The sequence below is a fragment of the Anolis sagrei genome, chromosome 2 (genome assembly GCF_037176765.1).
Source record: "Anolis sagrei isolate rAnoSag1 chromosome 2, rAnoSag1.mat, whole genome shotgun sequence".
NCBI lineage: Eukaryota > Metazoa > Chordata > Lepidosauria > Squamata > Dactyloidae > Anolis > Anolis sagrei.
The window spans coordinates 217,776,146-217,803,724 of NC_090022.1; the positions used below are offsets into that span (position 1 = coordinate 217,776,146).

General features: G+C 38.5%; 1 protein-coding gene across 48 annotated transcripts in view; it reads left to right on the forward strand.

The window, feature by feature from the left end:
• PTPRD (protein tyrosine phosphatase receptor type D) overlaps positions 1–27,579 on the forward strand; it is a 1,485,253-nt gene that overhangs the window by 1,413,621 nt on the left and 44,053 nt on the right. For all 48 annotated transcript variants that reach the window (XM_060762309.2, XM_060762310.2, XM_060762317.2 and 45 more), the window contains 3 exons: positions 4,895–5,070; positions 16,405–16,524; positions 17,230–17,384. In XM_060762309.2, coding sequence (XP_060618292.2) covers positions 4,895–5,070; positions 16,405–16,524; positions 17,230–17,384 — 451 coding nt within the window. The remainder of the gene's footprint in view (positions 1–4,894; positions 5,071–16,404; positions 16,525–17,229; positions 17,385–27,579) is intronic.

Genomic DNA, 27,579 nt, shown 5'->3' on the forward strand with positions numbered 1-27,579 from the left:
TCTCTATCAATCTATATATCTTACATTTGTTCCTTTCTTTAAATATGTATTTCTAAGCCTCTTATTATTCAAGATCATTTTTAAGCAGTAAACAGTGTAGAACAGTGATTCTTAGGTCCCAGACCCCCAGAAGAATGTGTTATTACCACAGCGGGGCTGCAAAGTCTTGAAAACTGCTCAGCCCTTCTCTCCACAAGAGTGCAACCACATGAAAGAAACCAGCAAAGGCTTGCAGGAGGTCAGCTGTGGAGCCGAGAGCTCCTGCTAACAGCAATTGGCAGGGGTAGGGAGCTTCTGGGTCTAACAGGACTCCTGGCTGGAAAAGGTATGCCAGCGGCAGCAATGGTGGTCTCGAACTTTTCCCTTTCCACAAAATAAGACACAGATCACGGCATTAGGGGAAGGGGGGCTGGACAGGCAGCAGTGTGCCAGATGTAGAACCAGCGAGGCAAGCCTGAGGAGGGTGGATGAGCAGAAAGTGTATCTCTACCTGCTGCTGCTTTTCGTTTCATCACTACCTACCTTGTTGCTGTCTCCCCAGGGATGGATTTCTTGACCATTAGTCTCCTGCAGTGAGTTTGTGGCATCCATCCAGAATGGAGCTGCTGCACCCATCCCAACCCCCATATGCTACCTCTGCTGCCCTCTGGTTTTCTAGTTATCCAAGAAGGAGAACCATGTGTGTGTATGAGACAGAGATCTCTTTGCCAGCTGTCCACCATCACCTGGCATTAGATACTTTTCCCTCACTTCCAGCCCAATTCATGGCTCTTTGCAAACTTGCTGTGTGTGTGCGTGTGTGCACATGCACATTACAGCCATTGAGCCAGAAAGAAGTTAAGGGACCCAACCGCCCTTCCTATCCCCCCCCCCCTTTCACTTTCTTCAAGTCTTTATTGCTATTTCTATCCTCTTCTCCTTTAAGCAACATCTCTCTTCTTTCATCTGTCCACTTCCTTGAACATGGGCAGCAGCAAGAATGGCATCCCCTTCTCCTTTTCCACGTCCCTCACTTCTGCTTTCTGTAAGGCCAGGGAAGATCCCAGAGTCAATATCACTGGACCCAGATGCCATTTATTGTTTTCAGTAAACTGACTGTTTTCTAAGAAAAAATTTGTTTTCATGTTGATATTAGCAAATCAGCATGTAGATTACACAGTTGCTCAAATGGTGAGCAGTACTTCTCACAACCTTAGCAAGACATTTTCAGCCACCATGATCGGATAGTCCACATATTACTTTACGTCTACACCAATGTTTTCATGGTAATTGTCAAGACTGCAATGCTAGATCACAAAATATGAACAGTTGGGCATTACAGTACGGTCTTTCACAATTTCTTTCATCATTTCCAAATCTGAATGTGTTTACAACAGTATTTTGTGTTGTTTACTTTTCAATTCATAACTTCATACTTTCTGTAATAGAACAAATCCCATTCCACATCAAAGGTATACATGTTTCTGAGCATGCCTGCTTAGATATTTATTGTATTACCCTGAGATGATCAAGAATATTTGGCATTAGAAACAAATGACAGAGTTGGATTAGCATTGTTATGTGCATGGACTGCTACTGAGCAGTTATCCATTTCTGAGAAGAGAGAGAGAGCAAATACTTACATTTTTCCCCCAACATTAAAAGCCATCCAAATTCTAGTTGCAGTTTGCTGCTGCTTATACAGATTTTTAAAAGTCTTTATGGTTGTTCAGGGTCACCAAGGATGAAACTTCAGGTCAAAGCAAACTTCATAAATAATCCATACAATTTAAAAATCCTTTCCAAACTGTATTGAAATTTAAATAGGGTCTCCATAGGTCAGTAGTCTCCTTCAAAGATAATTGAGTGGTAGAATGAAGAATTAGGCATGTGGGAAAATAATATTTTTTTAGTAAAAGGAAAGTTTTTGTAATGAGATTATTCTATTATAGTTTCAGATTTTTCCATTTTAAGGGCTCATTTAGTGAGCTGGCTGACTAGAAGCTGAGCAGCATGATCACAGAAGGCTAGTTGGAAAAATAAAATAATTCTAGTTTACTCTGAAGCTTTCAGCTTTTTGTCACTGAGGTCATCTCTGTCTGGATGGGGAACACATTTTGCTTTATTTTTCAAGCCACTGTATGATCCCAGCTACATTCTGCTTTACATTCCTCAATAAATGCTCCAGTTGACTTAACTGAGGCAAAATAAATAGCCTCCCGTTAGATAAGTAGTTGCTTTATTACACCTCTGTCTGCAAACATCCTCAGAATGCATTGTACCCCCTAATTTGTTCTGATGCTTGACTCAGTGGGAATTTGTTCCCAATCAATTTTTTTTTCTCAGAAAAGGGTGCATGGCCAATTATACCCATAGTGGATTTTTCCCACTGTGCCAGTGATTGATGCTATATTTCTTTCCCATTCATAACAGCCGATCCTTGTAACTCACTCTGAAATAGTAGCCAAAGTTCATGACACTGGTCCATTGGTTACCACTTTAACATATTACATTATTAAAATCCAATTCCTCATTTGCCAGTCAGTCATTCAAAGCCCACCTGAATAACCTGATGTCACTCTTTCAAAGTGTCTGACATAGTTCTCCCACTGGCCATTGGAGATGGGACTGCACTGTGAATGGTGGTGGCAGTGATGGTGGTAGTTATGGAGGAGGGCAAATGTGGTCCCTGTCTTCAAGAAGGGAAAAAAAGACAACTCAAACAATTACAATCCGATCAGCCTTATGTCGATACCAGACAAGATTCTGGAAAAGATAGTTAAGGAAGTGGTCTGCAAACACTTAGAAACAAATGCTTTCATCGTTAATAGTCCAACACAGATGTATCAAAAGCAAGTCATACCAGACTAATCTGATCTCTTTTTTCAATAGAGTTATAAGCTGGTAGATGTGGGGAATGCTTTGTTTTATTATTGAATTTTCCCCATTTTAGTATTCTTGGGGAGAGGGGGGGGGGGTTGCCACATTTGGTGTGTCCTAGTGTATTTTACTTTTAAGAGGACCCTTTTCCACAATCAGAAATGAAAATTGTCCCATTCACTTCCAGTTTGGAGAAAAATCTCTCTGGGGCAGACCTGGAGAAGTTGGCCACCACTGATGAATGGATTCTAATGATCTCTTAGGGAGCTTAACATGCATTTGCAACCTGAATATAATATAAGAAGTGGAAGCAACTGATGGCTCTGTGTGTGTGTGTGTGTGTGTGTGTGAGAGAGAGAGAGAGAGAGAGAGAGAGATTGGTTTTGAACCTGATCCTTAGGCTTCCAAATTGTTTTTGTATCTAGTTCAAAATACCAGGATATCTCTCTTATGAGCTTTTGTTCAGTTTGAGACCTCAGTATGATCCATTTTTATAAGACAAATAAGAGAACATTATAACAGTACCGTCTGGCTCCCATACCCACTGAAAGAGGCTGGATTGGAAAGTGGGTGGGACACATCCATATTCACAGCAACACCACAACTCAGGAAGCCATCCCAAGGGAGATCATGAAGACTTCATCGCAACTCTACTGAGTTTTAAGCAGGCAATTTAATTATATTGTTTTGCTATGCATTTGGTTTAAAGATTTAAAATTTTGCATTGCATTGTGTTTGTCTTTACTTTGTTTTTGTTTTTATTGGTTTTATGTAACTGTGTATCATTTTGACAATGCTGGTGGCGTGAAAACCAATACATAAATATTTTTTATAAATTGATTAATAAATCCATTAAATCTCAGTCAATTAAATAAATGAGGCATGAAGATAGAGTATTCATTGACTTCTAAAAACTTTCACCAAAATCCTCCAACAAGAATTTAGGAATGAAATAATTTCTTGCGGAAGAAAAATGATTCTGCCTACGAATCAATGATAGTGATGATGATGAACAGGAAGCAAATAGAAGTAAAGGAAAATTCCATTTTAGGGACTATTAGGAAACAGATTGAAAGTAAAATAGCTGTTATTATAATACCCTTAAGCAAATCTATGTTGTGACTAAATTGGAATTCTGTATAGCATTCTGAAGAAAAGAGAAAATGAGTGGTTCTGTCTTCATTTAAAAAGGGCTAAAACATTTGAGACTTTAAGGTTTTTTAGGGGAGAGGGGGATAATCAGGGAAAAGGCATGTTTAAAATTGAGATGTTTAAAATTAAAATTATAAATGTTAATGTACTTTGCTCGTAATTCTATGAGTTACCAAAGAACAGATACTTTACAGTATTTAACTTAGGTAAAAGTTAATATTAACTATATGCTAATATTTTAAGAAATGTATTTGGTCACTGTCATCGCTATTAAAAACGGAAAAATCAATAGTTCTAGCCACTGAAATATTTCTTATTACCTTGTAATGGGCAAGATCCAATGGTGAATTTCCACTGGTGGGGAATGCTAGATTCCAGTGGTGCGCGGAAGGGCAATTCCCTCTCCCTAGTGCCACCTTTTGTGACCCCCAAACAAGTTCTGGAGGGCTCAGAAACTGAGTCACAGTCTGAGAGAAAGGCAGGATATCAATAAAGAAATGGTTGCAAACCTCTGTGACCGGTTTGGGGAAGACAGAGAGAGGTCCCTTCTTTAGACTATTAAGAAGGCCTTCCTCTTTACTACAGACCAATAAGCAAAACAAGTAGAGGCTATAGTTTATGTGATATACTCAACCAAGCAAATTAGCATAACATAATGTAAATAATGTTAAGATTTCATTGATTTATTGTAAGGTTGGGTTACAAGTGATATTTTTGCAATGAAATAGGTGGAAATATCATACTAATGTAGATAACTACCATTCAAAATACTAAGGAAAAAACATATACATTTTGTAGGATTGAAATATTATTTTTCTTGTTGCTCAGCACATTAAGATAAAGCAGTGTAAACTCTTAAGATATATCTTTCTTTGCTTTCTAGGCATACCTGGCAGCGATTACATAAATTCTAACTACATAGATGGTTACAGGAAACAGAACGCCTATATAGCAACGCAAGGATCTCTCCCTGAAACATTTGGGGATTTCTGGAGAATGATGTGGGAACAAAGGGGTGCAACTGTTGTCATGATGACCAAATTGGAAGAAAGGTCAAGGGTAAGAATGCATTTGTATTTGTGGATCCAGCAGGCCTCTTGGATGAATTTATGGTTTCTTCATCAGATTGGTTTCCAAACTTTCCATTGCCCAAATATTTCCATTGCACTAAAAATCCAAAACATCTTCCTTGAAACAATATTGCACTAATATAAATTAACAATTCAAGAATTTTTAACACACAACAATTTTGTTTCCTTCCTGTCCTGATACTTGGATGTAAATTCCTTAATGTGATAAATTTACTATTATTTTTATCTTGATTACCTTGTATTACTGTATTATTTTCTTGCATTTGTTTGGACATTGAATATTTGCCCTTTTTATGTGTAAACCACCCTGAGTCCCCTCAGGGAGAGAGGGCAGTTTAGAAATAAAATAGTATTATTTGAAACACAACAAGATGAGTCCACAGCAGACAAGATCACTCTGCTGGCTGTTGTATTTGGAAGCTTTTAAACAGAGGCTGGATGACCATCTGTCAGGGGTGATTTGAGTGCAATATTCCTGCTTCTTGGCAAGGGGTTGGACTGGATGGCCCATGAGGTCTCTTCCAACTCTTTGATTCTATTATTCTATCACACGTCAGACACTTCCCTAGTGTCTAGGACTGTGTGATGTATCAGCAAATAATGCGTACATCTCCCAGTAAGGTGGCCTTCTGCAGCTGGCACATGGTAATTTTGTCAGCGCTGATTGTGTTTAAGTGCAGGCCAAGGTCTTTAGGCACTGCACCCAGTGTGCCAATCACCACTAGGACCACCTTTACTGGCTTGTGCCGGAGTCTTTGCAGTTCGATCTTTAAATACTCATATCGTGTCAGCTTTTCCAGTTGTTTCTCTTCAATCCTGCTATCACCTGGGATTGCAACATTGACGATCCATACTTTGTATTATTATTATTATTATTATTATTATTATTATTATTATTATTATTATTATTTGAGACACTCAGAGACAAGCTTGGGTTTTACTAACCAATTCCTGTTAATTTCATTAAGCTTTTATGGGGGAAACTATTCCTATTCATTTCAATGAGCTTCAGTGGGAAAGGAGAACGAATTCTATCTATCATACATTGAAAAAAATTGGAAGCTTTTAATCTATGTGTTATTGATCTAGCTATTCCTGAAGTAAGGAAGGGGCAGTCCATGGGGGCACATACAGCTCATAAAGCCCCATCCCAAAATTTTGGCTTTTAGAAAATTAGCTTAAACTATTGTATCTGATCCCAGTGGATATGGCAGGAATTATCATTTTCTTCCAGGCACGTGGGGCAAGGAAACATTTTGTAAAATCAGAAATGACTTCCAATTTACTTTCCTCTTCAGAAAAAAAACTCTCCTGAGCTTAAAACAGGCCAGGGCATCCGAAAGATGGCAAAATGGTCCTCAATGCCACTTAAATGAGGAAGAATTGGAATAAAAATATTTAAAATTGGAGGCAGTTGCCCTTCAAAGTCTGACGCCTTAGCCCACCCCTGAGGAGGAAAATGCAGTGATCCAGTCCTTATTGCATTTTATGTTCTTGTTTTATTTTCGATCTTAAGGCATGGTATTGGTCACATTTCTGACTTTCCCAGTGATAAAATTTAAAATTCCCCCATAGGTGAGTGTGATGTTAATCACATTCCTTGCTGCTCATAACAGCCTTTCTTTATCACATTGGCTTCTTACCTGACAGGCAGGCAAGCTGGAAAGTGATATGAAAGGACAATCTGTGGTTGCAGAGATATGGGTTAACATAATCACTTGGTATGTACTCTTAGTTTTAATGCTATTGTCGAAACCAGCACCATTAACCGAACTCTTCCTGACATACTGTACTAGTCTTTTTTACTATTTGTCTTTTAACAAAAAAATTATCAGAATGTATTTGGCAACCTCCCTGGGACCAGGGCCGTTGCATTATTAAATTGCTTATTGTGTACATGCATATTCAACCTGTATTAATTCCGCTCCTTTCAAATATATAACTGGTAATTGTGAATCCAGTGAAGAAGAAATTTTCCTCGGCATATCCCTTATTTTATCTTGGCACAGCAGGCCTTAGTTCAGCTCAGTGCAGAAAGTTGTTTTGAGTTAGGCAAATGAAAATTTCCCTCTTTTCTCATTATCAACTTCTAATAATAAAGTGAACTTCTAAATGGTATCAGTGCTGCCATGCAGTATGAGGGGACAAACAATTCTTTGCAGAAGACTTTGTTGCTTAAATGTTCACAGTTTATCATAACACTACATATGTGGGTGGGCTCAACAGCTTCCAGTAGCCTGACATCTAAACAAGGGTATGGGATGACTTATCCCACAATGGCAGAACAACCAATCTCCTCTACTCTGATAATGGACTGCCAGTGCCATCAGACATTTGTGTGTGTGTGTGTGTGTGTGTGAGAGAGAGAGAGAGAGAGAGAGAGAGAGAAGATAAAGGCATTAAATCTTATTGTTTGACTAGGGATTCATAATCAAAGTCAGAGCTATTGCTGATAGAGTCTGCACAGCTTTGATAACAAGATAGATGCTGTACATTCCTCACACTATCTAATTTCTCAGTGAAGACATACAGATGGTTCTCAGTATCTGCTGGGGTTTGGTTCCAGTACTCCTTGTGGATACCCAAAAATGTGGATACTTGTCCCATTATATAAAATGAGATAATAATAATTAATAATAATAATTAATAATAATAATAATAATAATAATAATAATAATAATCAGAACCTTATTTGAATACGGATTTCTTCAAGATTTTGATACAAGAGTTGGATATGGGAGAGAAATTTAATAATGCAATTAATGCTATTTATGAATTTCAAAAAGCTAAGGTAAAAGTAAATGGGCAAGTGACTCAAGAATTTGAAATTACGAAAGGCACGAGACAAGGTTGTCCACTCTCCCCATTAATTTTTGTTATGGCAGTGGAGATCCTGATGAAGAAAATCAGAGAGGATGAAAAGATCAAAGGAACAAAAATTGGTAAATTTGAATATAAAATACGAGCGTTTGCAGATGATTTAATAGGTACAATTGAAAACCCGGAGAAAAATTTACAAAGTTGGATAAATAAAATAGAAGATTTTGGAAAGGTGGCAGGTTTTAAGATGAATATGAAAAAAACTAAACTTTTATTTAAGAATGTGAATAAGGAGAAACAAATAAAGATTCAACAACAGGCTGGAATTGAAGGTGTCAAGAAAATTAGATATCTAGGAGTCTGGATCACAGCTAGAAACGGACAACTTTTAAAGAATAACTATGAATTAGTTTGGAAGAAGGTACAAAGGGATCTGCAGAACTGGGACCGGCTGAAACTATCCCTTCTGGGTAGAATATCCTTGATAAAAATGAATGTATTACCAAAACTTATGTTCTTGTTCCAGAATATACCGATAATAAGAAGTCAAACTCTGTTCAAACAGTGGAAGAAAGATTTAATGAAATTCGTCTGGAAAGGAAAAAGACCAAGAATTAACTATATGAATTTAATAGATAAGAAAACAAGAGGAGGATTGGGATTTCCCGATCTGAAGACCTACCACGAGGCCTGCGCACTGTCCTGGATTAGGGACTGGATGACTTTAGACAAAGAGAAGTGCCTAAATCTAGAAGGTTATGATTTAAGAGTGGGATGGCACGCGTATATATGGTACAACAGAGAGATGAAGGAGAAAAACTTCGGTAATCATTTCGTGCGAGCCTCCCTACTACGGACATGGATGAGGTACAAAGCTCTTTTCTATAAAACAACACCATTATGGATTTCAGCAATGGAAGCGCATCAAAGAAGACTACTAGGATGGAGGACATGGCCAAGATACAAGGATATATTGGTGAAGGGGACAATAGAGATGAAATCATTTGAACAATTAAAGACTTTATTTAGCAATATAACTTGGCTAAATTACCTACAAATTAAAGACTATTTTAAACAAGATCAAAAAACAGGTTTTGATTGGAACGAGAATATATGGGATAGAATACTAAAAACACAAAGGAAAACGGTTACAATATTATACAATAAATTGCTCCAGTGGATGACAGAAACAGAACAGGTGAAAACCTCTATGATTAAATGGGCGGAAAATATAAGAAGGCCCATCCACTTTGGGGAATGGGAAAGGATGTGGAATAAAAAATTGAAATACACATATGCTATGGACTTAAAAGAAAATTGGTATAAAATGTTTTATAGGTGGTATTTGACTCCGAGTAGACTGAGCCATATGTATCAAAATGTATCAGATAAGTGCTGGAAATGTAGTGAGCAAGTAGGCACCTTTTACCACATGTGGTGGACATGTAAAGAAACAACAAAGTTCTGGTCTATTATTCATGAGGAGTTACAAAAAATATTAAAGAAAAGCTTTAAGAAGAAACCTGAATACTATCTTCTGGGATTTACAGATGATGACTGTAAACTGGATGAGAATGAAGATAAATTATTTACCTATTGCACAACGGCGGCTAGGATGGTTTTTGCCAAATATTGGAAGAATGGTGAGGTCCCGAGTATTGAAGACTGGTGGAAGAAAATTAAAGAAATAAGAGACATGGACGAACTAACTTTTTTGTTGAGAAGAAATGAAGGAAGAGTTTTGAGGAGGACAGATTGGTCCCTGATATATGATTATGAAAAGAAAGCTGAAAAAACAATGGGATGAAAATAGATATTAAGGTGAAGAAATATCTTGAAAAGATCCTGAGGTTGGAGTGGAAGTCATTTTAGAATAGTTTGAGTAGTTGTATTGTATGTATTAGATGGTAGTTAGATATGGTGGGTCTCTGTGTTTGTTTTTTGTGTGTTCCTCTCCCTTTCCTACTGTTCTATCTTCTTGTTTTTTGTTCCCCCTCTTTCCATGTGTGGATTGTGAAAAACTTAATAAAAATCATTTCAAAAAAAAAAAAAAGAACCTTATTTGAATACCACCCCCTCTCCCCAAGAGGATTCGGAGCAGCTTACAACAATATAACAGTATAAACAGAATAAATGATAATAAATATATAAAAAATTTAAAAATTAAGTAAACAAACAATATCAAAGCAAAATACATGGACAATTAAAACAAAACAAGACATCATCCATAAATAAAATAAACAATACTTATGCAATACTATCATTAAAACATCCCAACCACTGTTCTAGGTAGAGCCAGTTAAAATTTTCCCATTTAATTCTCCATCCATTAGATAACAATATGTTTAGCCATTTTCAAAGGCCTGTTCCATAGACAGGTTTTCAGTTCCTGCCTAAAGATCAATAGCGTGGGAGCCTGCTTAAACTCCCTAGGAAGGGCGTCCAGAGCCAGCGGGTAGGGCACTACAAAAAAGGCCCTCTCTCTCATCCCCACCATTGGCACTTATGACGGGGGTGGGACCGTGAAAATGGCCTCCCCGGCCAATCTTAAAACCTGAACAGGTTTATAGGGGGAGACATGGTAGTGTAAATAGGCAGGACCTAAGTAGGGCTTGGTAGGTAATAACCTGCACTTTGAATTGGGTCCGGAAACACATAGGCAGCCACTTGAGCTCTTTTAACAAAGGGGGTGGTATGTTCCCTGTAATTAGCTCCTGTTAAAAGCCTGGCCGCTGATCTTTGAACTAATAGTAGTTCCCGAGCTGTCTTCAGAGGCAACCCATGTACAATGCATTGCATAATCCATCTGAGATGTAACAAAGGCATAGACCACAGTGGCCAGATCTGGCTTTTCAAGGTACGGGCACAGTTGGCACACAAGCTTTAATTGTGCGAAAGCCCTCCCAGCTGACACCTGAGTTTCCAGGGTCAGTGCTGAGTCCAGGAGGATTGTCCTTAGGGGGAGTATTACCCCATCGAGTACAGGTTGCCACCTTATACCCCAATAGGCCTACCAACTGACCAGGAGGACCTCTGTCTTGTCTGGATTAAGCTTCGGTTTGTTAGCCCTCAACCAGCCCATCACAGCTGTCAAACACTGGTTCAGGACCAGGCAGCTTGGTTTTTGATGTCCCCCATATAAAATGGCAGACAGCTCAAACAGGTACTAGAGACAGCCTGATAATGTGTGAAATGGAAAGGGGCTATAGCATATGCCTACACATCGTCATAGTGCTCGGCACATGGCAAAATCAGCTTTGCTTATTGTAATTGTCCTGTCTCCCCCAAATATTTTCAAGCGGAATCCATGGACATCAAAATCATGGATGTGTAGGACCGAATCTACTGACAAAATAGTCCAAAAAATAGCTCTGATATATTATTAAAATACAACTGGCATTCTAACAGTGTTGTTATTTGTTAGTGTTTGTACTCTATCTCTCTGGCCCTGAGCAGAATAGAGAAAGAGAGGGAGAGAGAGTGCAAGAGAGAAAGCTTTCTTTCCCTGTAATGGCAAACTTGATAATTATTTTATCTTGAAGGCAAAAGCATTCTGCATAGGGACTTCATCTCCTTTCCATCTTCCATCACAATTTTGTTTACTTGCTTTCCTGTTGCTCAGTCCTGCAGCTTTGCTTCAGCATTTATAACCTGCGCGGCATAGATAAAGGGATTTTTGCAGCAATGGGGGCTGGGAAGCATCAGCAGAAACAAACTTAGTTGGTTCATTAGCATGTGTTAGATGTCTGACTAACCCCAGCTTTGAGAACTTACATATTCAACAGCTGAGTACGTTGAATGAAGATGTTACAGTGAATTAGTTATTCATTTGTTTGCCTGTGGGAAGGCTGGAGGGCAAGGGGAGCTCTTTTATTTATAACCCTTCACATTTTATTGTTTTCATTTTAAATGTCATCTCCCAAATCTCACCTGACCTAATCCAGACCTTAGAGGGGGGAATCAGTCCATTAATTTGCTATCACACACACAATTTATATCAAAAAGGATTATACACACTGCAGTGCATGAAGAATATTGATAACATATTTATTACATGCATGAGTTTCGTCTGTATGAAATGAAAGGAAAATATTAAGGAGTGGAAACTAGAGATTAGAAAAACCAGCTGACAGTTACAGGACAGGAATACATAAAGCGATTTAAAGCATTAATATTCCTGCACTCGTGCCTTGTAGTAGAATTCTTTTCTGGAGGTTTTCCATGTGCAATGTTACATATCTTTTCGGTTCAACTCATATACCAGTTGTGGTATTAAAATTGGTTTCACATTACATAATTTAACCAGTCAGAAATTTAAATTAATCTGGGAAGCCAGCTAAAAGTGGAGGATATTTGGAGCAAAGTGAAGATGTTATTCTGTGGAAGTAGCAATTTTGCTACCTGTCATTCATTGAAATGGGGGTGTTGTGGCTTTGTAGCTAGTAAATTATGATGTAGCACTTCATAGCAGAGGGTTCATTGATATTGTTTCTCCCCCACTGCCATTAATGTTTTCCCTGATGTTACTAAGTGGTTTTTTTCTCTAGTGCAGTGGTTTTCAACCGGTGGGTCCCCAGGTGTTTTGGCCTACAACTCTCAGGAATCCCAGCCGAGCTAGTTAACCACCTGTTAGGATTTCTGGGAATTAAAGATCAAAACATCTGGGGACTCACAGGTTGAGAACCACTGTTCTAGTGTGATGAAGTAGTTTCCCTACTACATGGAGTAGGGAGGAGCCCTTAATTGCCTCACTAAACTACAAACCCCAGAATTCTGCAGGAGGCAGAAAGTGGATATTAAGTGGGTTTTTCTCTAGTTTGATGAAGTAGTAAAGAACCAAGGAGACAGCTACATCCCCAGATCTACCAAGGGACTGTGTAACCAAGCAGTCCGCTTCTGAGTACATTATCTGTGGTTGAAAAGGAGTATTTCATATTCATTTCTCAACTGCACACCAGTAGCCAAAACCGTGTTCATAGAATTAGCACTGAAGAGTGGAAGGCTGGATTACTTCTCTTCTTTGGTTTCCCCTTTCTTACCAAGCTGATCCATTTAGATTGTTAATCAGTGGCACTTCACAAACAAACAAAATTCTTGCTATGTAGCCTGACAAGCAAGACGGAAGAAGCAGATGTTCTTAACCTCACATCTACCTTACACTGAGTGATGCTATAGGTTAATTTTCTACTCAATTCCTGGATCGATAGTACAATCCAGCAATTCATTAATAAGCATGCCAAGAAAGCCTGTCAAGCCAAATCTTCAAATAAATGTCATGCTAGATGTAAAATACGTCAGCAGAAATTAAAACTTCATGATTTGAGGTATAATGAACATATCATAAAACTGGCAAAGCTGCTGATGTTTGAAAATTGATCCAAGCGGTTTTTGAACAGAGGGGAGAATGGCCATATCCCAAATTAGTAGGACCTCTCCAAGGTGCAGAAGAAACGATTGAGAGTGAAATCTCACTTATTACAATTTCCCTAGAGTTTTTTTTTTTAAGAGACTGAATCTGTCTACCGGAAAATTGCCTCTCTCTCCTTGAATGTCAGGAATTGTGTTCATTTTTGTGGGGTTTTTTTTTCATCTTCTTTTTACATATGGAAATGTGCCTCCTTCAGCACCATTGATGCAAGGCGGGACCATCTTTTGGCATCTGTGGCTTGCTCAAGTGTGAAGGTTCATGAATATTCTTTAGTAATAGATGTAGATTTTTAAACTCTTCAGGTTTGAAATGGGTGTCAGCTTTCATTCTTGTGGGAAAAGAAATTGTTCAGTGTTCACTCTCCTTATAGCATTCATTTCAGCAAATGGTCCCATTTTGAAGCAAAAACAGAAAGGCTAGTGGTGACTTTGCGTAAGACTGACATTTACACATCTGGTACCATGCAGGAGACCTCTGTTATCTGGGATCACCTTTGACCTCATATTTACATCTGCTTTGTTATAACAATAAAGGCCCTTTCTCAAATAGTTTTATATTCAGAGGCACCTCTGTTGGCTATGTAGTGAAATATAACAAAATCCAAAATATATAGATGCTTTTATTGGACAACCAAATTATACAAAATACATCACACAAATCTCAGAAGCTTCACTGGCTTCTCTTGTATGATTTTTAACATATTTGTCTGATGAAGAAGCCAATGAAGGTGCAAAACTTTACATGATGTAGAAGGTGGGCTGTAATTTGTAAAATCCTAATTACAATTTATAACTGAATATATTATCCACAGAATGTGGTCTGGAAGGGCCTTAACAAACATCCTGGTTTTGCTCATTGGGCCATCAAGTGTTTGCAAGTGAAATGAATTGATTTGAAATACATATAGAATGCACTTCTGCACTATTTTAAGGCGGGGTACATTGAAATGAGATCACCATATTAAAAAAAATAATAGCAATAGGGCAAGGGATAGAAACACAATGAAATAAGACAAAATGTCGTTATAAAATTGAGCAGTTTTCAACTACAAAATAACCTGTCCATAAATTGACTAGGCTTGGTAAATTTCTCAGAAAAGGGACTTCCAGAGATGGGCACTAGAAAAGCAGAAGTTTCCTGCATTATAGAAAGTGGTAGGAACAGAATATCAGAACTAAGACTGTGCAAGAATGGCTAACCTTTCAGTGTGGAAGCAGTTTTAATTTGTCAGGTTATGAGTGTATAATACTTGGGGTACAAATTTCAACAACTTTGAATTTCAAACTATCTTCTATATGTGTCCACATTCATTTGTCAGGAGAAATTGAGAGAGAGTGAAAATTGAACAAATGTGAAACTTGTCTAATAATCAAGCACAAAAGCCTTGTCGCTTGGCAAACATACTTCTTTTGTAAATTAAGGGAATTTCCTAAGTAATATGGGATGTAGTATATGGGTTTACCACTAAAATGGTAAGAGTAGAAAATTCCACTGAGTACAGCCAACCTTTTGAGAGTGCCAGACTTAGCTCTTTGAATTCTAGCCTTTATTTATCTAACAAAGTTATAGGGCATTAAAGCATTGAGTATTACAATATTTTGATATGATTACCATAATATAATCATTAGCTAAAAATAAAGGAAATGTTACATCACATTCTCGCCTGAGATTGTCTAACATACCAGAGTGCACACCAGAGAATACTTTGAATCAAATCTAAATTCTTTAGCCATGCAAATAATCGGAAAAAGTTTGTGCTATGCATTATGCCCAGAACCATTCTGCTTGTTAAGAATGGCAATGTTTTGGAATGGAAACTTCTGCAAATAAAGTGCCCCTTAAAATCTGATGGATGAAGTCATATAATTTACAGACTTGTTAATGATATGTTTCCTAAAAGAGATTGAGATGGTTTTGTTTTAAGCATTCACTACCATTGAAATCCCATCTCTCACAGCAGTACTTATTCTTATTTCTCCTGGAACCAGGGTATTGCCCGACACACACCCTAGCCTTCAGTGGCAAGGGAATGAACATGGGTGGCCAAACATGTAGCTAGTTGTATTTCTGCAGTCAGCCACAGAGTGACAAATGCATCATTTTGGTCCACCAGGAGGGATGAAATTGCCCCCCCCCACCCACCCATCTGTTAAATTATAGCCTATTGTTGTGTGGCTACCCCCTCTTATCCCCTTCCACTGAATCAGGGGCAGTAACATGAAAGTGCAAAGAAAGGGGAATGGCAATCAGGACACTTCTAGACAGCCATTTCCTTTGAATCAGGATGTAGCTCAAAGTGATCTGGTTCCCGTTGGACTGCCAGTACAGCTGCAAAGTCCCACAGAGTCCACATATGATCTGGATCTATACAAACCCAGGAGTAGTTTTTTCCCCTTAGCCCCTCTGCAAAATACGCTCCTTGAAAACAGTGTTTGTCTATAGGAGAGCCAAGCAGTAGAGAGCAATTTAGTGTTCCCATGGGGACACTGCCCTTTCCTTGCCAGGGGAGGTGTTTGTGTACTGCCCCACCAAACTGTTTATCCAGGTTCCATCTACAACTCTTGAAGCTTTTAACGTGTCCTGATAAGTGCTCTAAATACGTCTTCCAATTTCCAGCACTGCATTGTTCATTCAGTGATCAACTTCAGTGTATATTATGGTGCGATCCGGAATGTCCTATGAGTTTTTTAAATACATAGTTTCTGGCGTGTTGGAGGTCGTACTGGGAATACCCCAACCTCAAGCCATCTTAACTGCATTGAACTGGATTATACAGCAGTCTTGATTCAAATAATCCAGTTCAAAGTAATTAATCTGCATTCTGAAACTGGATTAAATGGCTGCCTTAGTTATATTTGGCACTGCTTTATACTCACTCCTTCTAGACTCATCTGAATCCAACCTTTCATTTCCACTTTCTAACAAGTGTTTTCTGTCTCTAAGGGTACTATTGTCTCCTTAATCTGAATTACTTTCCACGTGTTTTCAGTTGATTTGAAACTAACTGCATTGGTTTTAAAGTGAATATATTCATACTAGAAGTGTTTGTTGCAGGTCAAATGTGATCAGTATTGGCCAAGCAGAGGAACTGAAACATATGGACTGATCCAGGTGACCTTGCTGGACACAGTAGAATTGGCTACGTACTGTGTCAGAACATTTGCACTTTACAAGGTACATTGTGATTTTGTATTTAATTTCCTAGGAAATGTTCTGTTAGTCTAGGGCAGGAATGTGTTTATGTTCCTGGTTTTCCTTGAATTCAGAAATAACCATAAGGTCAAGGGACTCTGGGGTTTTTGCCTTATTATGTTGATGCAACTGCAAATAACCTCTAGGGCACTGTAACATGTTCACCCAGTTCCTCTCTGAAGTTTTCAGGGAAAGAAAATTCACAAAATGCTTTTTAACTTTCAACCAACCTTACATTATGATGCATTTTTTTACCATTCAGGCTTAATCAGAATTATGTAGTTATTGTTTTAATTGCTTGTCTTTCCTTCCCTGCCCTTGTAAGCTGTTTCCTTTTGTCCTGCCTGCTTTTGAATATTTTCATTTTGATCTCTCTTAACTGAGCCAAGCACAGCAAGTTTCCTGTTGCTAAATGGCTTATCTGCTGTGTGATAACTCTAATACAACTTAGTTGCCACCAAAATAAGAAGTGTTTCACTCCTCATGCAACCATCCAACAGCATTGTTCTTTCTTTATTGGGGAAAAAATCCAACAGAGCCAGCTATTTAAAATTGGCCACAGCTGTAGATTATTCATGTTGCATGGTGAGACAAATCTCATAGTGATGTGAAATTATGCTTTTGGTTCAGACTGGAATGCTGCTTTGGCGTGAAATAGTCATTTCAGTGACGGTTTTTGTCTGGCAGAATGGATCAAGTGAAAAGAGAGAAGTAAGGCAGTTCCAGTTCACTGCATGGCCTGATCATGGAGTTCCAGAACATCCTACACCATTCCTAGCTTTCTTACGACGAGTCAAAACCTGTAATCCTCCTGATGCTGGACCAATGGTTGTTCATTGCAGGTAAGCACAAGTTTTGTTGTAAAAGTATTGCCAAGTATCAAGGAACTAATCAGATTCCTTGTTTCAAGGTTTTATATTCTAAATATTGAGTGGAATAATTACATTCACCTTCTTTCTCATTGTTGTACACTTTTGATTACCCAGTTACTCTTTGATTTCAGTCATAGGCCACAGTCCAACAAAATGTCAACCTGCCTCCAGAAGCCAAAGGAAGTTTAGAAATTTCTGTATTATTCTTATTTTTTTCATATCAAGTAATTTTGAAACAATTTGAATTCAGAGGCTTATTTGTGTGTGGAGCTAGGCATAAAACTGTGTCACCAGTTTGGCACTAAGTTGCAAGATTTATTTTTTTCTTGAAATGTTCTGGTAGAATAAGAGTGGATGTCACAAGTTGATATCTGTGTGCATTTTTTTTCTAAACGGATGCATTTTATAGGATTTTTTTCTGTGTGCATTTTGGTTACATTTTTACTACTTACTAAAATAGAGAATCTATTCTGACTAAAATCTTATCAAACAATATGGAAAACGAAACAATGGCCCACAGATTAGAAATGCTCAATATACATTCCAGCTTGCCTGTTCAAACACATCTCCTCTTATGAATCACCTCAGATATTAAGATCATCAGGGGAGGCCCTGCTCTCGGTCCCACCTTCTTCACAGGCGCAACTGGTAGGGATGGGATGCAGAGCCTTTTCAGTGGTGGCCTCTCTGCTGTGGAACTCCCTCCACAGTTATATTAGATCAGCCCCCTCCCTGGCCTTTAGAAAGAGGGGATTGAGGAGGATGGGGTATAAATATGGTAAGTAAATAAATAAATAATGAGAAAGAGAACACCAGGGATTTCAATAACCACAGAAACATTGCATTTATTTCCCATGCAAGCAAAGTGATGTTCAAAGTTCTATGATAAAGACGATCCCTAAATGTAGAGCATGTAATTCTAGATGTCCTTACCAAAGATGATATATACCAAAGTATTTCAAAAGAAAGTCAGCCTGTGCTTTATAGATGATAGCATCGCCTTTGATTGTATAGATCAGGGGTCCTCAAACTAAGGCCCGGGGCCTGGATACAACCCTCCAAGGTCATTTACCTGGCCCTCGCTCAGGGTCAAGCTGAGTCTGAAACTACTTGAAACCACACAATTACAACAACAATCCTATCTCATCAGCCAAAAGCAGGCCCACACTTCCCATTGAAATACTAATAAGTTTCTATTTGTTAAAATTGTTTTCGTTTTAATTATTGTATTGTTTTCAAGTGTTTTTTGCACTACAAATAAGATATGTGCAGTGTCCATAGGAATTCATTCCTCATTTTCCTTTCAAATTATAATCCGGCCCTCCAACAGTTTGAGGGACTGGGACCTGCTTTGAGGACCCCTGGTATACATTGTTGAAAATTATGAAGTGATCATTTTTTAGAAGTTTGCATTAAGCTGTTTTTCTACACATTTCTGCTGGAAAATACATTGCTAACTGTATAGATTTCCAAGGCAATATGTTATCCATGTTATCCATTCCACTGTCAAACTTGGAAAATGAGAAATCGATACTCCGGAAAAATAAACATAATATTTTTATTTGTCCTCCCTTGCAATAAGGTACAGAATTCCATGCAGAATATCCATAGATACATTCCCTTCTTATTTTTATTCTTGTAATAATCTTCCATTGTGTTTTAGCTATATAGCTTCCTCAACATCTTTGAACCATTTTACAGGTTATAGGGCAGTTCAGTGGCTCCAGACCCTGTCTTCATACCAGCTCAGGGCATGATATAATCAATATAATGATGTGGAGTCCTTATCTTGTTGGTCTGCTTACAGCTCTAGTTATACAGATACAAAATGCAGAAAAATACCGAGCCCATTAATAGTGATCTAGCACCATTGCAGTTTTTGTAAAGCTGTCAACTCTGTTTGCAAAAGCAGAGTTCTCGTTGTCTATGTTTATATGTCCTTTATTCTGTGTAATTTTATGTATGTACCCTATACTTTTGTTAGGTGGATTATGAAGTAATGATCAAAAGAATTTTTGAAAAACATCCTAGTGAATGGGCAACCTCCATTAGACTCGGCTAGCATCTTTTCACCCTCCATCTCACTTTATGATAGAAAAAGTGAGTAGCTGCCCTGAGTCCCCCCCCCCCCGGGGTGTTGAAAAGGGCAGGGTAGAAATGCTGTAAATAAATAAATAAATAGAATCATAAGAGTTGGAAGAGACCCCAAGTACCATCCAGTCCAACCTCCTTTTATTAAATTAATTGTTTATTAAAACATTTATGTTGTTCATTCGTTCAGTCGTCTCTGACTCTTCGTGACCTCATGGACCAGCCCACGCCAGAGCTCCCTGTCTGCTGTCACCACCCCCAGCTCCTTCAAGGTCAGTCCAGTCACTTCAAGGATACCATCCATCCATCTTGCCCTTGGTCGGCCCCTCTTCCTTTTACCTTCCACCTTCCCGAGCATAATTGTCTTCTCCAGGCTTTGCTGTCTCCTCATGATGTGGCCAAAGTACTTCAACTTTGTCTCTAGTATCCTTCCCTCCAATTAGCAGTCGGGCTTTATTTCCTGGAGGATGGACTGGTTGGATCTTCTCGCAGTCCAAGGCACTCTCAGCACTTTCCTCCAGCACCACAGCTCAAAAGCATCTATCTTCCTTCGCTCAGCCTTCCCTAAGGTCCATCTCTCACATCCGTAGGTTACTACAGGGAATACCATGGCTTTGACTAGGCGGATCTTTGTTACCAGTGTGATGTCTCTACTCTTTACGATTTTATCAAGACTGGACATGGCTCTCCTCCCAAGAAGTAAGCGTCTTCTGATTTCCTGGCCACAGTCTGCATCTGCAGTAATCTTTGCACCTAGAAATACAAAGTCTGTCACGGCCTCCACATTTTCTCCCTCTATTTTCCAGTTGTCAATCATTCTTGTTGCCATAATCTTGGTTTTTTTGACATTTAGCTGCAACCCAGCTTTTGCGCTTTCTTCTTTCACCTTGATTAGAAGGCTCCTCAGCTCCTCCTCGCTTTCGGCCATCAGAGTGGTGTCATCTGCATATCTGAGGTTGTTAATATTTCTTCCAGCATTTTTCACCCCAGCTTTGCATTCATCAAGCCCCGCACATCACATGATGTGTTCTGCATACAAGTTAAAAAGGTTGGGTGAGAGTATGCAGCCTTGCCATACGCCTTTCCCATCCTTGAACCAGTCTGTTGTTCTGTGGTCATATAAAACATTTATACCCCATCCTATATCAAAGAGCTCCTGTGGCACAGTGGGTTAAACCCCTGTGCCGGCACGACTGAAGACCAATAGGTTGCAGGTTCGAATCCGGGGAGAGCGCGGATGAGCTCCCTCTATCAGCTCCAGCTACTCATGCGGGGACATGAGAAGCCTCCCACAAGAATGGTAAAAACATCAAAAACATCTGGGCATCCCCTGGACAACGTCCTTGCAGACGGCCAATTCTCTCACACCAGAAGCGACTTGCAGTTTCTCAAGTTGCTCCTGACATCACAAAAAAAATCCTATATCAAGAGCTCTCAGGGCAACTCTATTAATATTTACAGTTCACCTTTCTTCCAGTGGGATTCTCTGTCCTACTTTAGGCCTCCATCTTTTGGGACAAATTATATATTCACTGACTGATGGTACTTTGGAAACTTCATGGCTGAATGAAGATTTAAACCTGTGTATTCCCAGTATTAATGTGCCGCTCTAATCTCTTTGCTACTTTGGCTTCAGTTTTCTCTTTCACTACATTGGAGACCCTTTCATTTCTAAGGTATCTCAGTATCAATACTTTTTGCACACGCAATTGCTATTTTGATATCTATAATACTGTAGCACCCCATAATATCAATGCATTCTAATTATTATTATTATTATTATTATTATTATTATTATTATTATTATTTATACCCCGTCTCCATCTCCCCAAGGGATTTGGAGCGGCTTACATGAGGCCAAGCCCAACAACACATCAATAACCAAAAAAAGCAATAAACAAAAAATAACAACAATACAATTAAATAAATCACATATAAACATTAACATACAAGATTTAAAACCGATTGTATTATGTGTAAGAAAGGTTTTGAAAGATTGCATGTGTTTTATTATTTTGTTGTTATAGTATAAGCACATGCCACGAGTTACAGTATAATGGTGTGATTTGGGGAGAAGTTGTTGCTATTTCAGTAACTTTAAAAAAATGTTGAATGGAGGCATGTGTGTACTGCTGTACAGCAGTGTACATGTTTAAATGAAAGAATATGTGGTTTTAAACAGCTGCATAGATGTACAGTGAAAACTGACCTATCATTGCTCCTCACAAAGAAAAAGCTGATCAATCGCCCCATTATTGAAGGAGAGGAAATGGAATACAACCATGAATTTTTCTTCAGCCCTCCCCTAACAGACACACTAGTTAAAGGTGACTATAGGAGAAAATGTTACAACCAATGTTCTACAATTTCTTAACCACGCTTATCATGGAGATTTATACATGATTAAAACTGAACATCAATAACTAGAGTTGGCAAATCTCAGGACCTGTACCTACATCTCCAATTCTCATGAGTCATCTCCATGTTGGAGAGAAGGGTACAAAATCACCAGTTTGGCGAGCTCAAATCCAGGCCACAATAGAAAGCCCTATTGTAAATATTCTGCTCACCAAGAACAGCAGCATGCAACAATTTTACAGGCCAATGTTGCTGCAACTTGCAAAGACTCTCCAGAGGTTCTCTGTATTTACATAGACTGGATCTACACTATCCCATATCCCAGGATCTGATCCCAGATTATCTGATTTGAACTGGATTATATGAGTCTGCACTGCCAGATAACCTGGGATAAACAGAAAACCTGGGATCAAATCCTGGGATATCCCTATGTGAGTCCCCTTCCAAACAGCTGTATAACATTAAACTGGATTAGATGGCAGTATGGACTCAGACAACCCAGTCCAAATATCAAGGATTATCCTCCTTGTTATTCTGTGTTATATGGCTGTGCGGAAGGGCCCTAAACCTACACTACCAAATAATTTGGGATCAGATCCTGGAATATAGGGCAGTATAGATCCAGCCTTAGTTAACTTCCTCCTTGGTTTCCAGTTGCTTTGGCTCCAGATCTCACTTTCTGGTAGAAGGAAATAGTCTAGATTAGGTGTACCTTATCTCATCTCCTATATGGGTGAAAAAGAATAAATCACTCATTTCATCTTAATATTTGTCCTAATTTCCAAACAGGAAATTACATGTGCATACATGTATGCACATGTATGCTTGTGTGCACAAGTGTGTGTACAAATGGCAAGCTGGGAGCAGTTGTGATGGGACATAATGCACAATGCTGCTTACCATCAGTTGGACCTAGTATTCGATTTTAGCTGGAAACTTCAGCACCTAGAACAAACCAAAAGTGGCAATTAACTCGCAAAAACTGCCATTACCCTTCCTTTATGCGCGCACTCACACACACTCACACACAATAAATCTTAGAAGTTGTTTAGGAAATGCCAGGATCAAGTTAGGGCATGCATCATGTTAAGGGATACATTGTGGGTTTCACAGATGAGCCAGATATTACAATAATGAGGGAGGGAAAAGCAAGAGTAAATAAATTGACCTCAGCTTACATTTCAGCATTATTCTTTCTTTCTGAATTTTTCTCCACAATGTCATGCAAATATAATCCTGTGCACATGTATGCACAAGAAAGCCCAAATCAGAAGGTTTAAATTCTGCACAAAGCTCTGCTCTTAATTTTTAATTCCCTTTTTAAACTATTCAAATCTATTGAAGCAGTAAACTTCCACCCTCATTGTGAGAAAAATCCATTTTCTCTCATTCCCAGTCTCTCTAATCAAAATGCCGTCCATCCATTCACTTTTCGGAACTGAGCAAACTATATTTATGGCATATTATGAAAAACATAATCATAAACTTCTCTCCAATAATCTTTCCATGGGTAAATAAGAGAGACACAACAGAAAGAACTGATGAGAAAACAGTACATGTAATTTTCATGACTGCCAAAAAAGCTTTTAACCGAATATAGCTTTTAAAAAAATAAAAAAGTGGATAAAAATAAGCAGCTACATTAGCCAACAATGATAAAGTACTGGGTGATTTGGTTTCTTTGCTATCTAGGCAAATTAAGCTCCTGATTAGAGAGTGTGATTAGCCTTTTCTATATATACTGCCTTGAGATTTCCCTTAAACTGTATATTCCGATTATATTTCGTGACGCCAGACCAAAGTTTTAGTTATGTTTCAGTCTTTTTCAAATCAGAAGGACTAATTTGTTGTGATTATCCTCTCCTGCCAATTTCAGTGGGATTTAAGATATACATTCTTATCATAATTCTAACCTGTTAGTGTAAGCATACCCCCATCATTATTAACCAAATTAAAAATCAGATGCACACTGGCTATCCATTTTCTGTCAAATTTCCATAGGAAACACAAATGGCTTGAACGAGAAGACCCAGAGCATGTAAACCAGTGGTTCTCAACCTTCTTCGTGCCACGGCCCCTTAATACAGTTCCTCATGTTGTCATGACCCCCAAGCATAAAATTATTTTTGTCGCTACTTTATAACTAATGTTGCTACTGCTATGAATTGTAAATATATGATATGCAGGATGTGTTCTCATGCACTGGCGCAAATTTGGCACAAATATATATGCCCATATTCGAATACTGGTGTGATTGGGAGGGATCGATTTTGCCATTTGGGATTTGTAGTTGCTGGGATTTATAGTTCACTTGCAATCAAAGAGCATTCTGAACACCACCAACAATGGAATTGAACCAAGCTTGGCACACAGAACTCCCATGACCAACAGAAAATATTGGAAGACCTTGAGTTCTGGAGTTGTAATTCACCTACATTCAGAGAACACTGTGGACTCAAACAGTGATGGTTCTGGACCAAATTTGACACAAATACTCAATATGCCCTAATGTGAACACTGTTGGAGATTGGGGAAAATAGACCTTGACATTTGGGAGTTGTAGTTGCTGGGATTTATAGTTCACCTACAATCAAAGCGCATTCTAAACTTCACCAACTATAGAATTGGTCCAAACTTCCCAGACAGAACCCCCATGACTAGAAGAAAATACTGTGTTTTCTGATGGTCTTTGGCAACCCCTCTGACATTCCGTCATGACCCCCCAAGGGATCCCGACCCCCAGGTATAGAAACGCTGATCTAAATGATACATCATGTTTCCTATTTAAATAAGTCTGCACCTGCCTCTAAAAATTGCAAAAGGTATATTTACCGAAGCAGGCACTATCAAATTATGCATACATGCTCAAAACATAGCTTTGGTTTCATCTAAGAAAGTCATAAAACATAAGAAATTCAAGAATGTACGTTTATTGAGAAAGGCTAATTCATTACTACCAGAAGCAAAGAACAAGATGGGTGCTTTCCCTATTCTATGTGGAGAAGCTGTATGATAGTGAAATTTTCTCAGTCCTTGAGATGGCTCAATGTCCTCCAATTCACCTCAAAAAAAGTGTACTAACTTAGGAAACAGAAAGCATGCCATGTGGCATACAACCTTGTCCTCTAACCTTCCTGACACCTCCCAGATTCTACCACCTGAGGCAGCTGCCTCACTGTGCCCAATTGCAGAGCCAGCCCTATTTTAAAAAAAATTGCATTGCTTCATGGCTTATTTGCATTTTTCTAAAGAGCGGTGTATATACTGCTGGGGCATTAGTAATATTAATGGCAGCCACATGCTATCCTGCAGCTGGTGCTTACCAGTTCCATGGCCAGTGGTCCCATTTGCCAAACAGTGGAACTGATCCTGGTGAATCACTCATGAACACCTCATTTAGATACGTATTTCTCCCTTGGCGTAATATTATGCTTATTACAGAGCAATTTAGAAATATCACAGCCCAATTTCTGCCTCCATGCTGATGTGTTTTAATTTGCAAAATTAAATATCCTTTTAATGAGCACTTACTGTTTGAAATGCAGGCTTAAATTCTAGGAAATTGCAATAGACAGAGTGTAACATGTGGTCTGTTGATAGCGGAGAAAGCACATGGTTGTATTTGAAGTTGAATTAATGCTGGCAAACAGGTGCTAATCAGATCTGAACGAAATAGTACCAGAGGGCATGTGGAAGCTTATTTATTTATTTATTTACTTTATTTTCAGAACTTCACAGAAATCCTAGCAATTGGTTCAGTAATGCTGCCCAGAGGCTTTGAGTAAAAATGCAGGCCTTTCTCCCTTTCATTTTGTACTCGAGCGTTGCTAGGCCAATCCTTCAGGAGACATTTGTCTTAATGAGGTCTTTGTATACCTTGTTGATGTCCATGAAATTAACAACAGAATAAAGCCAGATGGGCAGTTTTGAAAAAAAGTAAATTACAAAGAATACTCTCACCTGAAATACAGGAAGAGATTACTAAAAAAGAAACAAAGAAAAGCATACATTATGGCATAAAACAGCCAATAGCACAGAACTGTTTTCATTCATTCTCTTAATGTTGAAATTATGTGCCAATGTTTCCATGAATGCGCTCTTCTAAACACATTAACTTCAATTGCAACAAATAGCCTTGTTGGTGAGAACTTACTCTAGAAATTAAGACTGCCTTGGCTTTCCAAACCTTTGAAGGTCCTAAGTGACATGAAGTGGAATTGGCTTCCCTTTGTCTTTAAAGGGGGCCTTTAAGAGGCAAAGACTGAGAGAATGAAGTTGTATTAACTTCCATAGTTGTAAGTCCACTTCCTCAAATGCAAATGTGAATGTAGTCTACAAAAACATATACTACCAACTTTGTTTTTTCGGGTCGCTTCCAGACATAAGTGAAACCCACTTTGAAGCCAGGTTACATTCCCACACCATGGGGGGAACGGACTTTCCCCGTTGACTGTCCCCATGCCATCAGGTCACCCCATCCCCAAGCCTTAAAAATAAAGGAAAATTTACCTAGTTGCCATTAGGCCTCTCTGTAGGCTTCCTGGAACTTTTCAATGATATACGGGGGAGGGGGGGCAGGAGCAATACCCCCCACACCTCCTGGCACATCATTGGTATACTCCAGGAGCCTCCAGAGAGGCCTAATGTCAAAGTAAGTTTTCCTTCATTTTTAAGTCTTTGGAGGAGAGGGATGTTCTCCGGGCTTTTGGAAGCCCGAAGAACAGAGATGTGCTGTGGGGACAGACCCCTGGAGTAAGTCCCCACAGATCCCATATCCCATTAGAATCTGGTCTTTCAGGAAGTGCTGGATCTAATGGGGTATCTAAATAATTCAGGGCAATGCAGGGTTTACCTGCTTTATCTTGAATTACTATACATACTCGAGTATAAGCCTAGTTTTTTAGGCTGAAAAAGTCCCCCTCGGCTTATACTCAAGTCATGGTTATTTATTATTTTACCCTGTTGTTTTCATTATTATTATTATCATTATTACATTTATTATTTTACTCTATAATCATTATTACATTTATTATTTTACTTTATTGTTGTTATTATTACATTTATTATTTTATTCTATTCTTACTGTCACTAAATTTTCATTATTTTACTCTATTACTATTATTATTATACTTTTTTATTTTACTCTATTATTTTTGGAAGGATACGTAAACACATTTACATTGAACAAGGTTAGAATAATGGTTTAGTCAGAGTTGGACAGTCTTATCTTACATTACAGTTTTATGTAAATATTCAAAAAACATTTAACCTACTGATGCCTCAATTAATGTAATTTTATTAGTATCTATTTTTATTTTGAAATTGACCAGTAGCTGCTGCATTTCCCACCCTCGGCTTATACTCAAGTCAAACTGTTTCCCCAGTTTTTGATAGTAAAATTTGTTGCTTCGGCTTATATTCGGATCGGCTTATACTTGAGTATATACGGTACTTCACTTTTACCTGAGGCGTCCAAACAATGCCTCAGGTAAAAATCCAACATGGCCCAGGATATGGTCCCTGTTTGAAAGGGCCCATAGTTCATCTCTACAAGATCTCTTTGCACTGATATTCCAGACTAAGACAGCTATGTCTTTGAAAACAAGTTTTGTGTGAGCTATCTCTTACTATTAAGCTCTACTGGTATGTTTTGAGCTTTTTGCATTTGAAATATATCAAAATCCAGTTTGAATCGTATTGTTCAATTTTGTGGAGT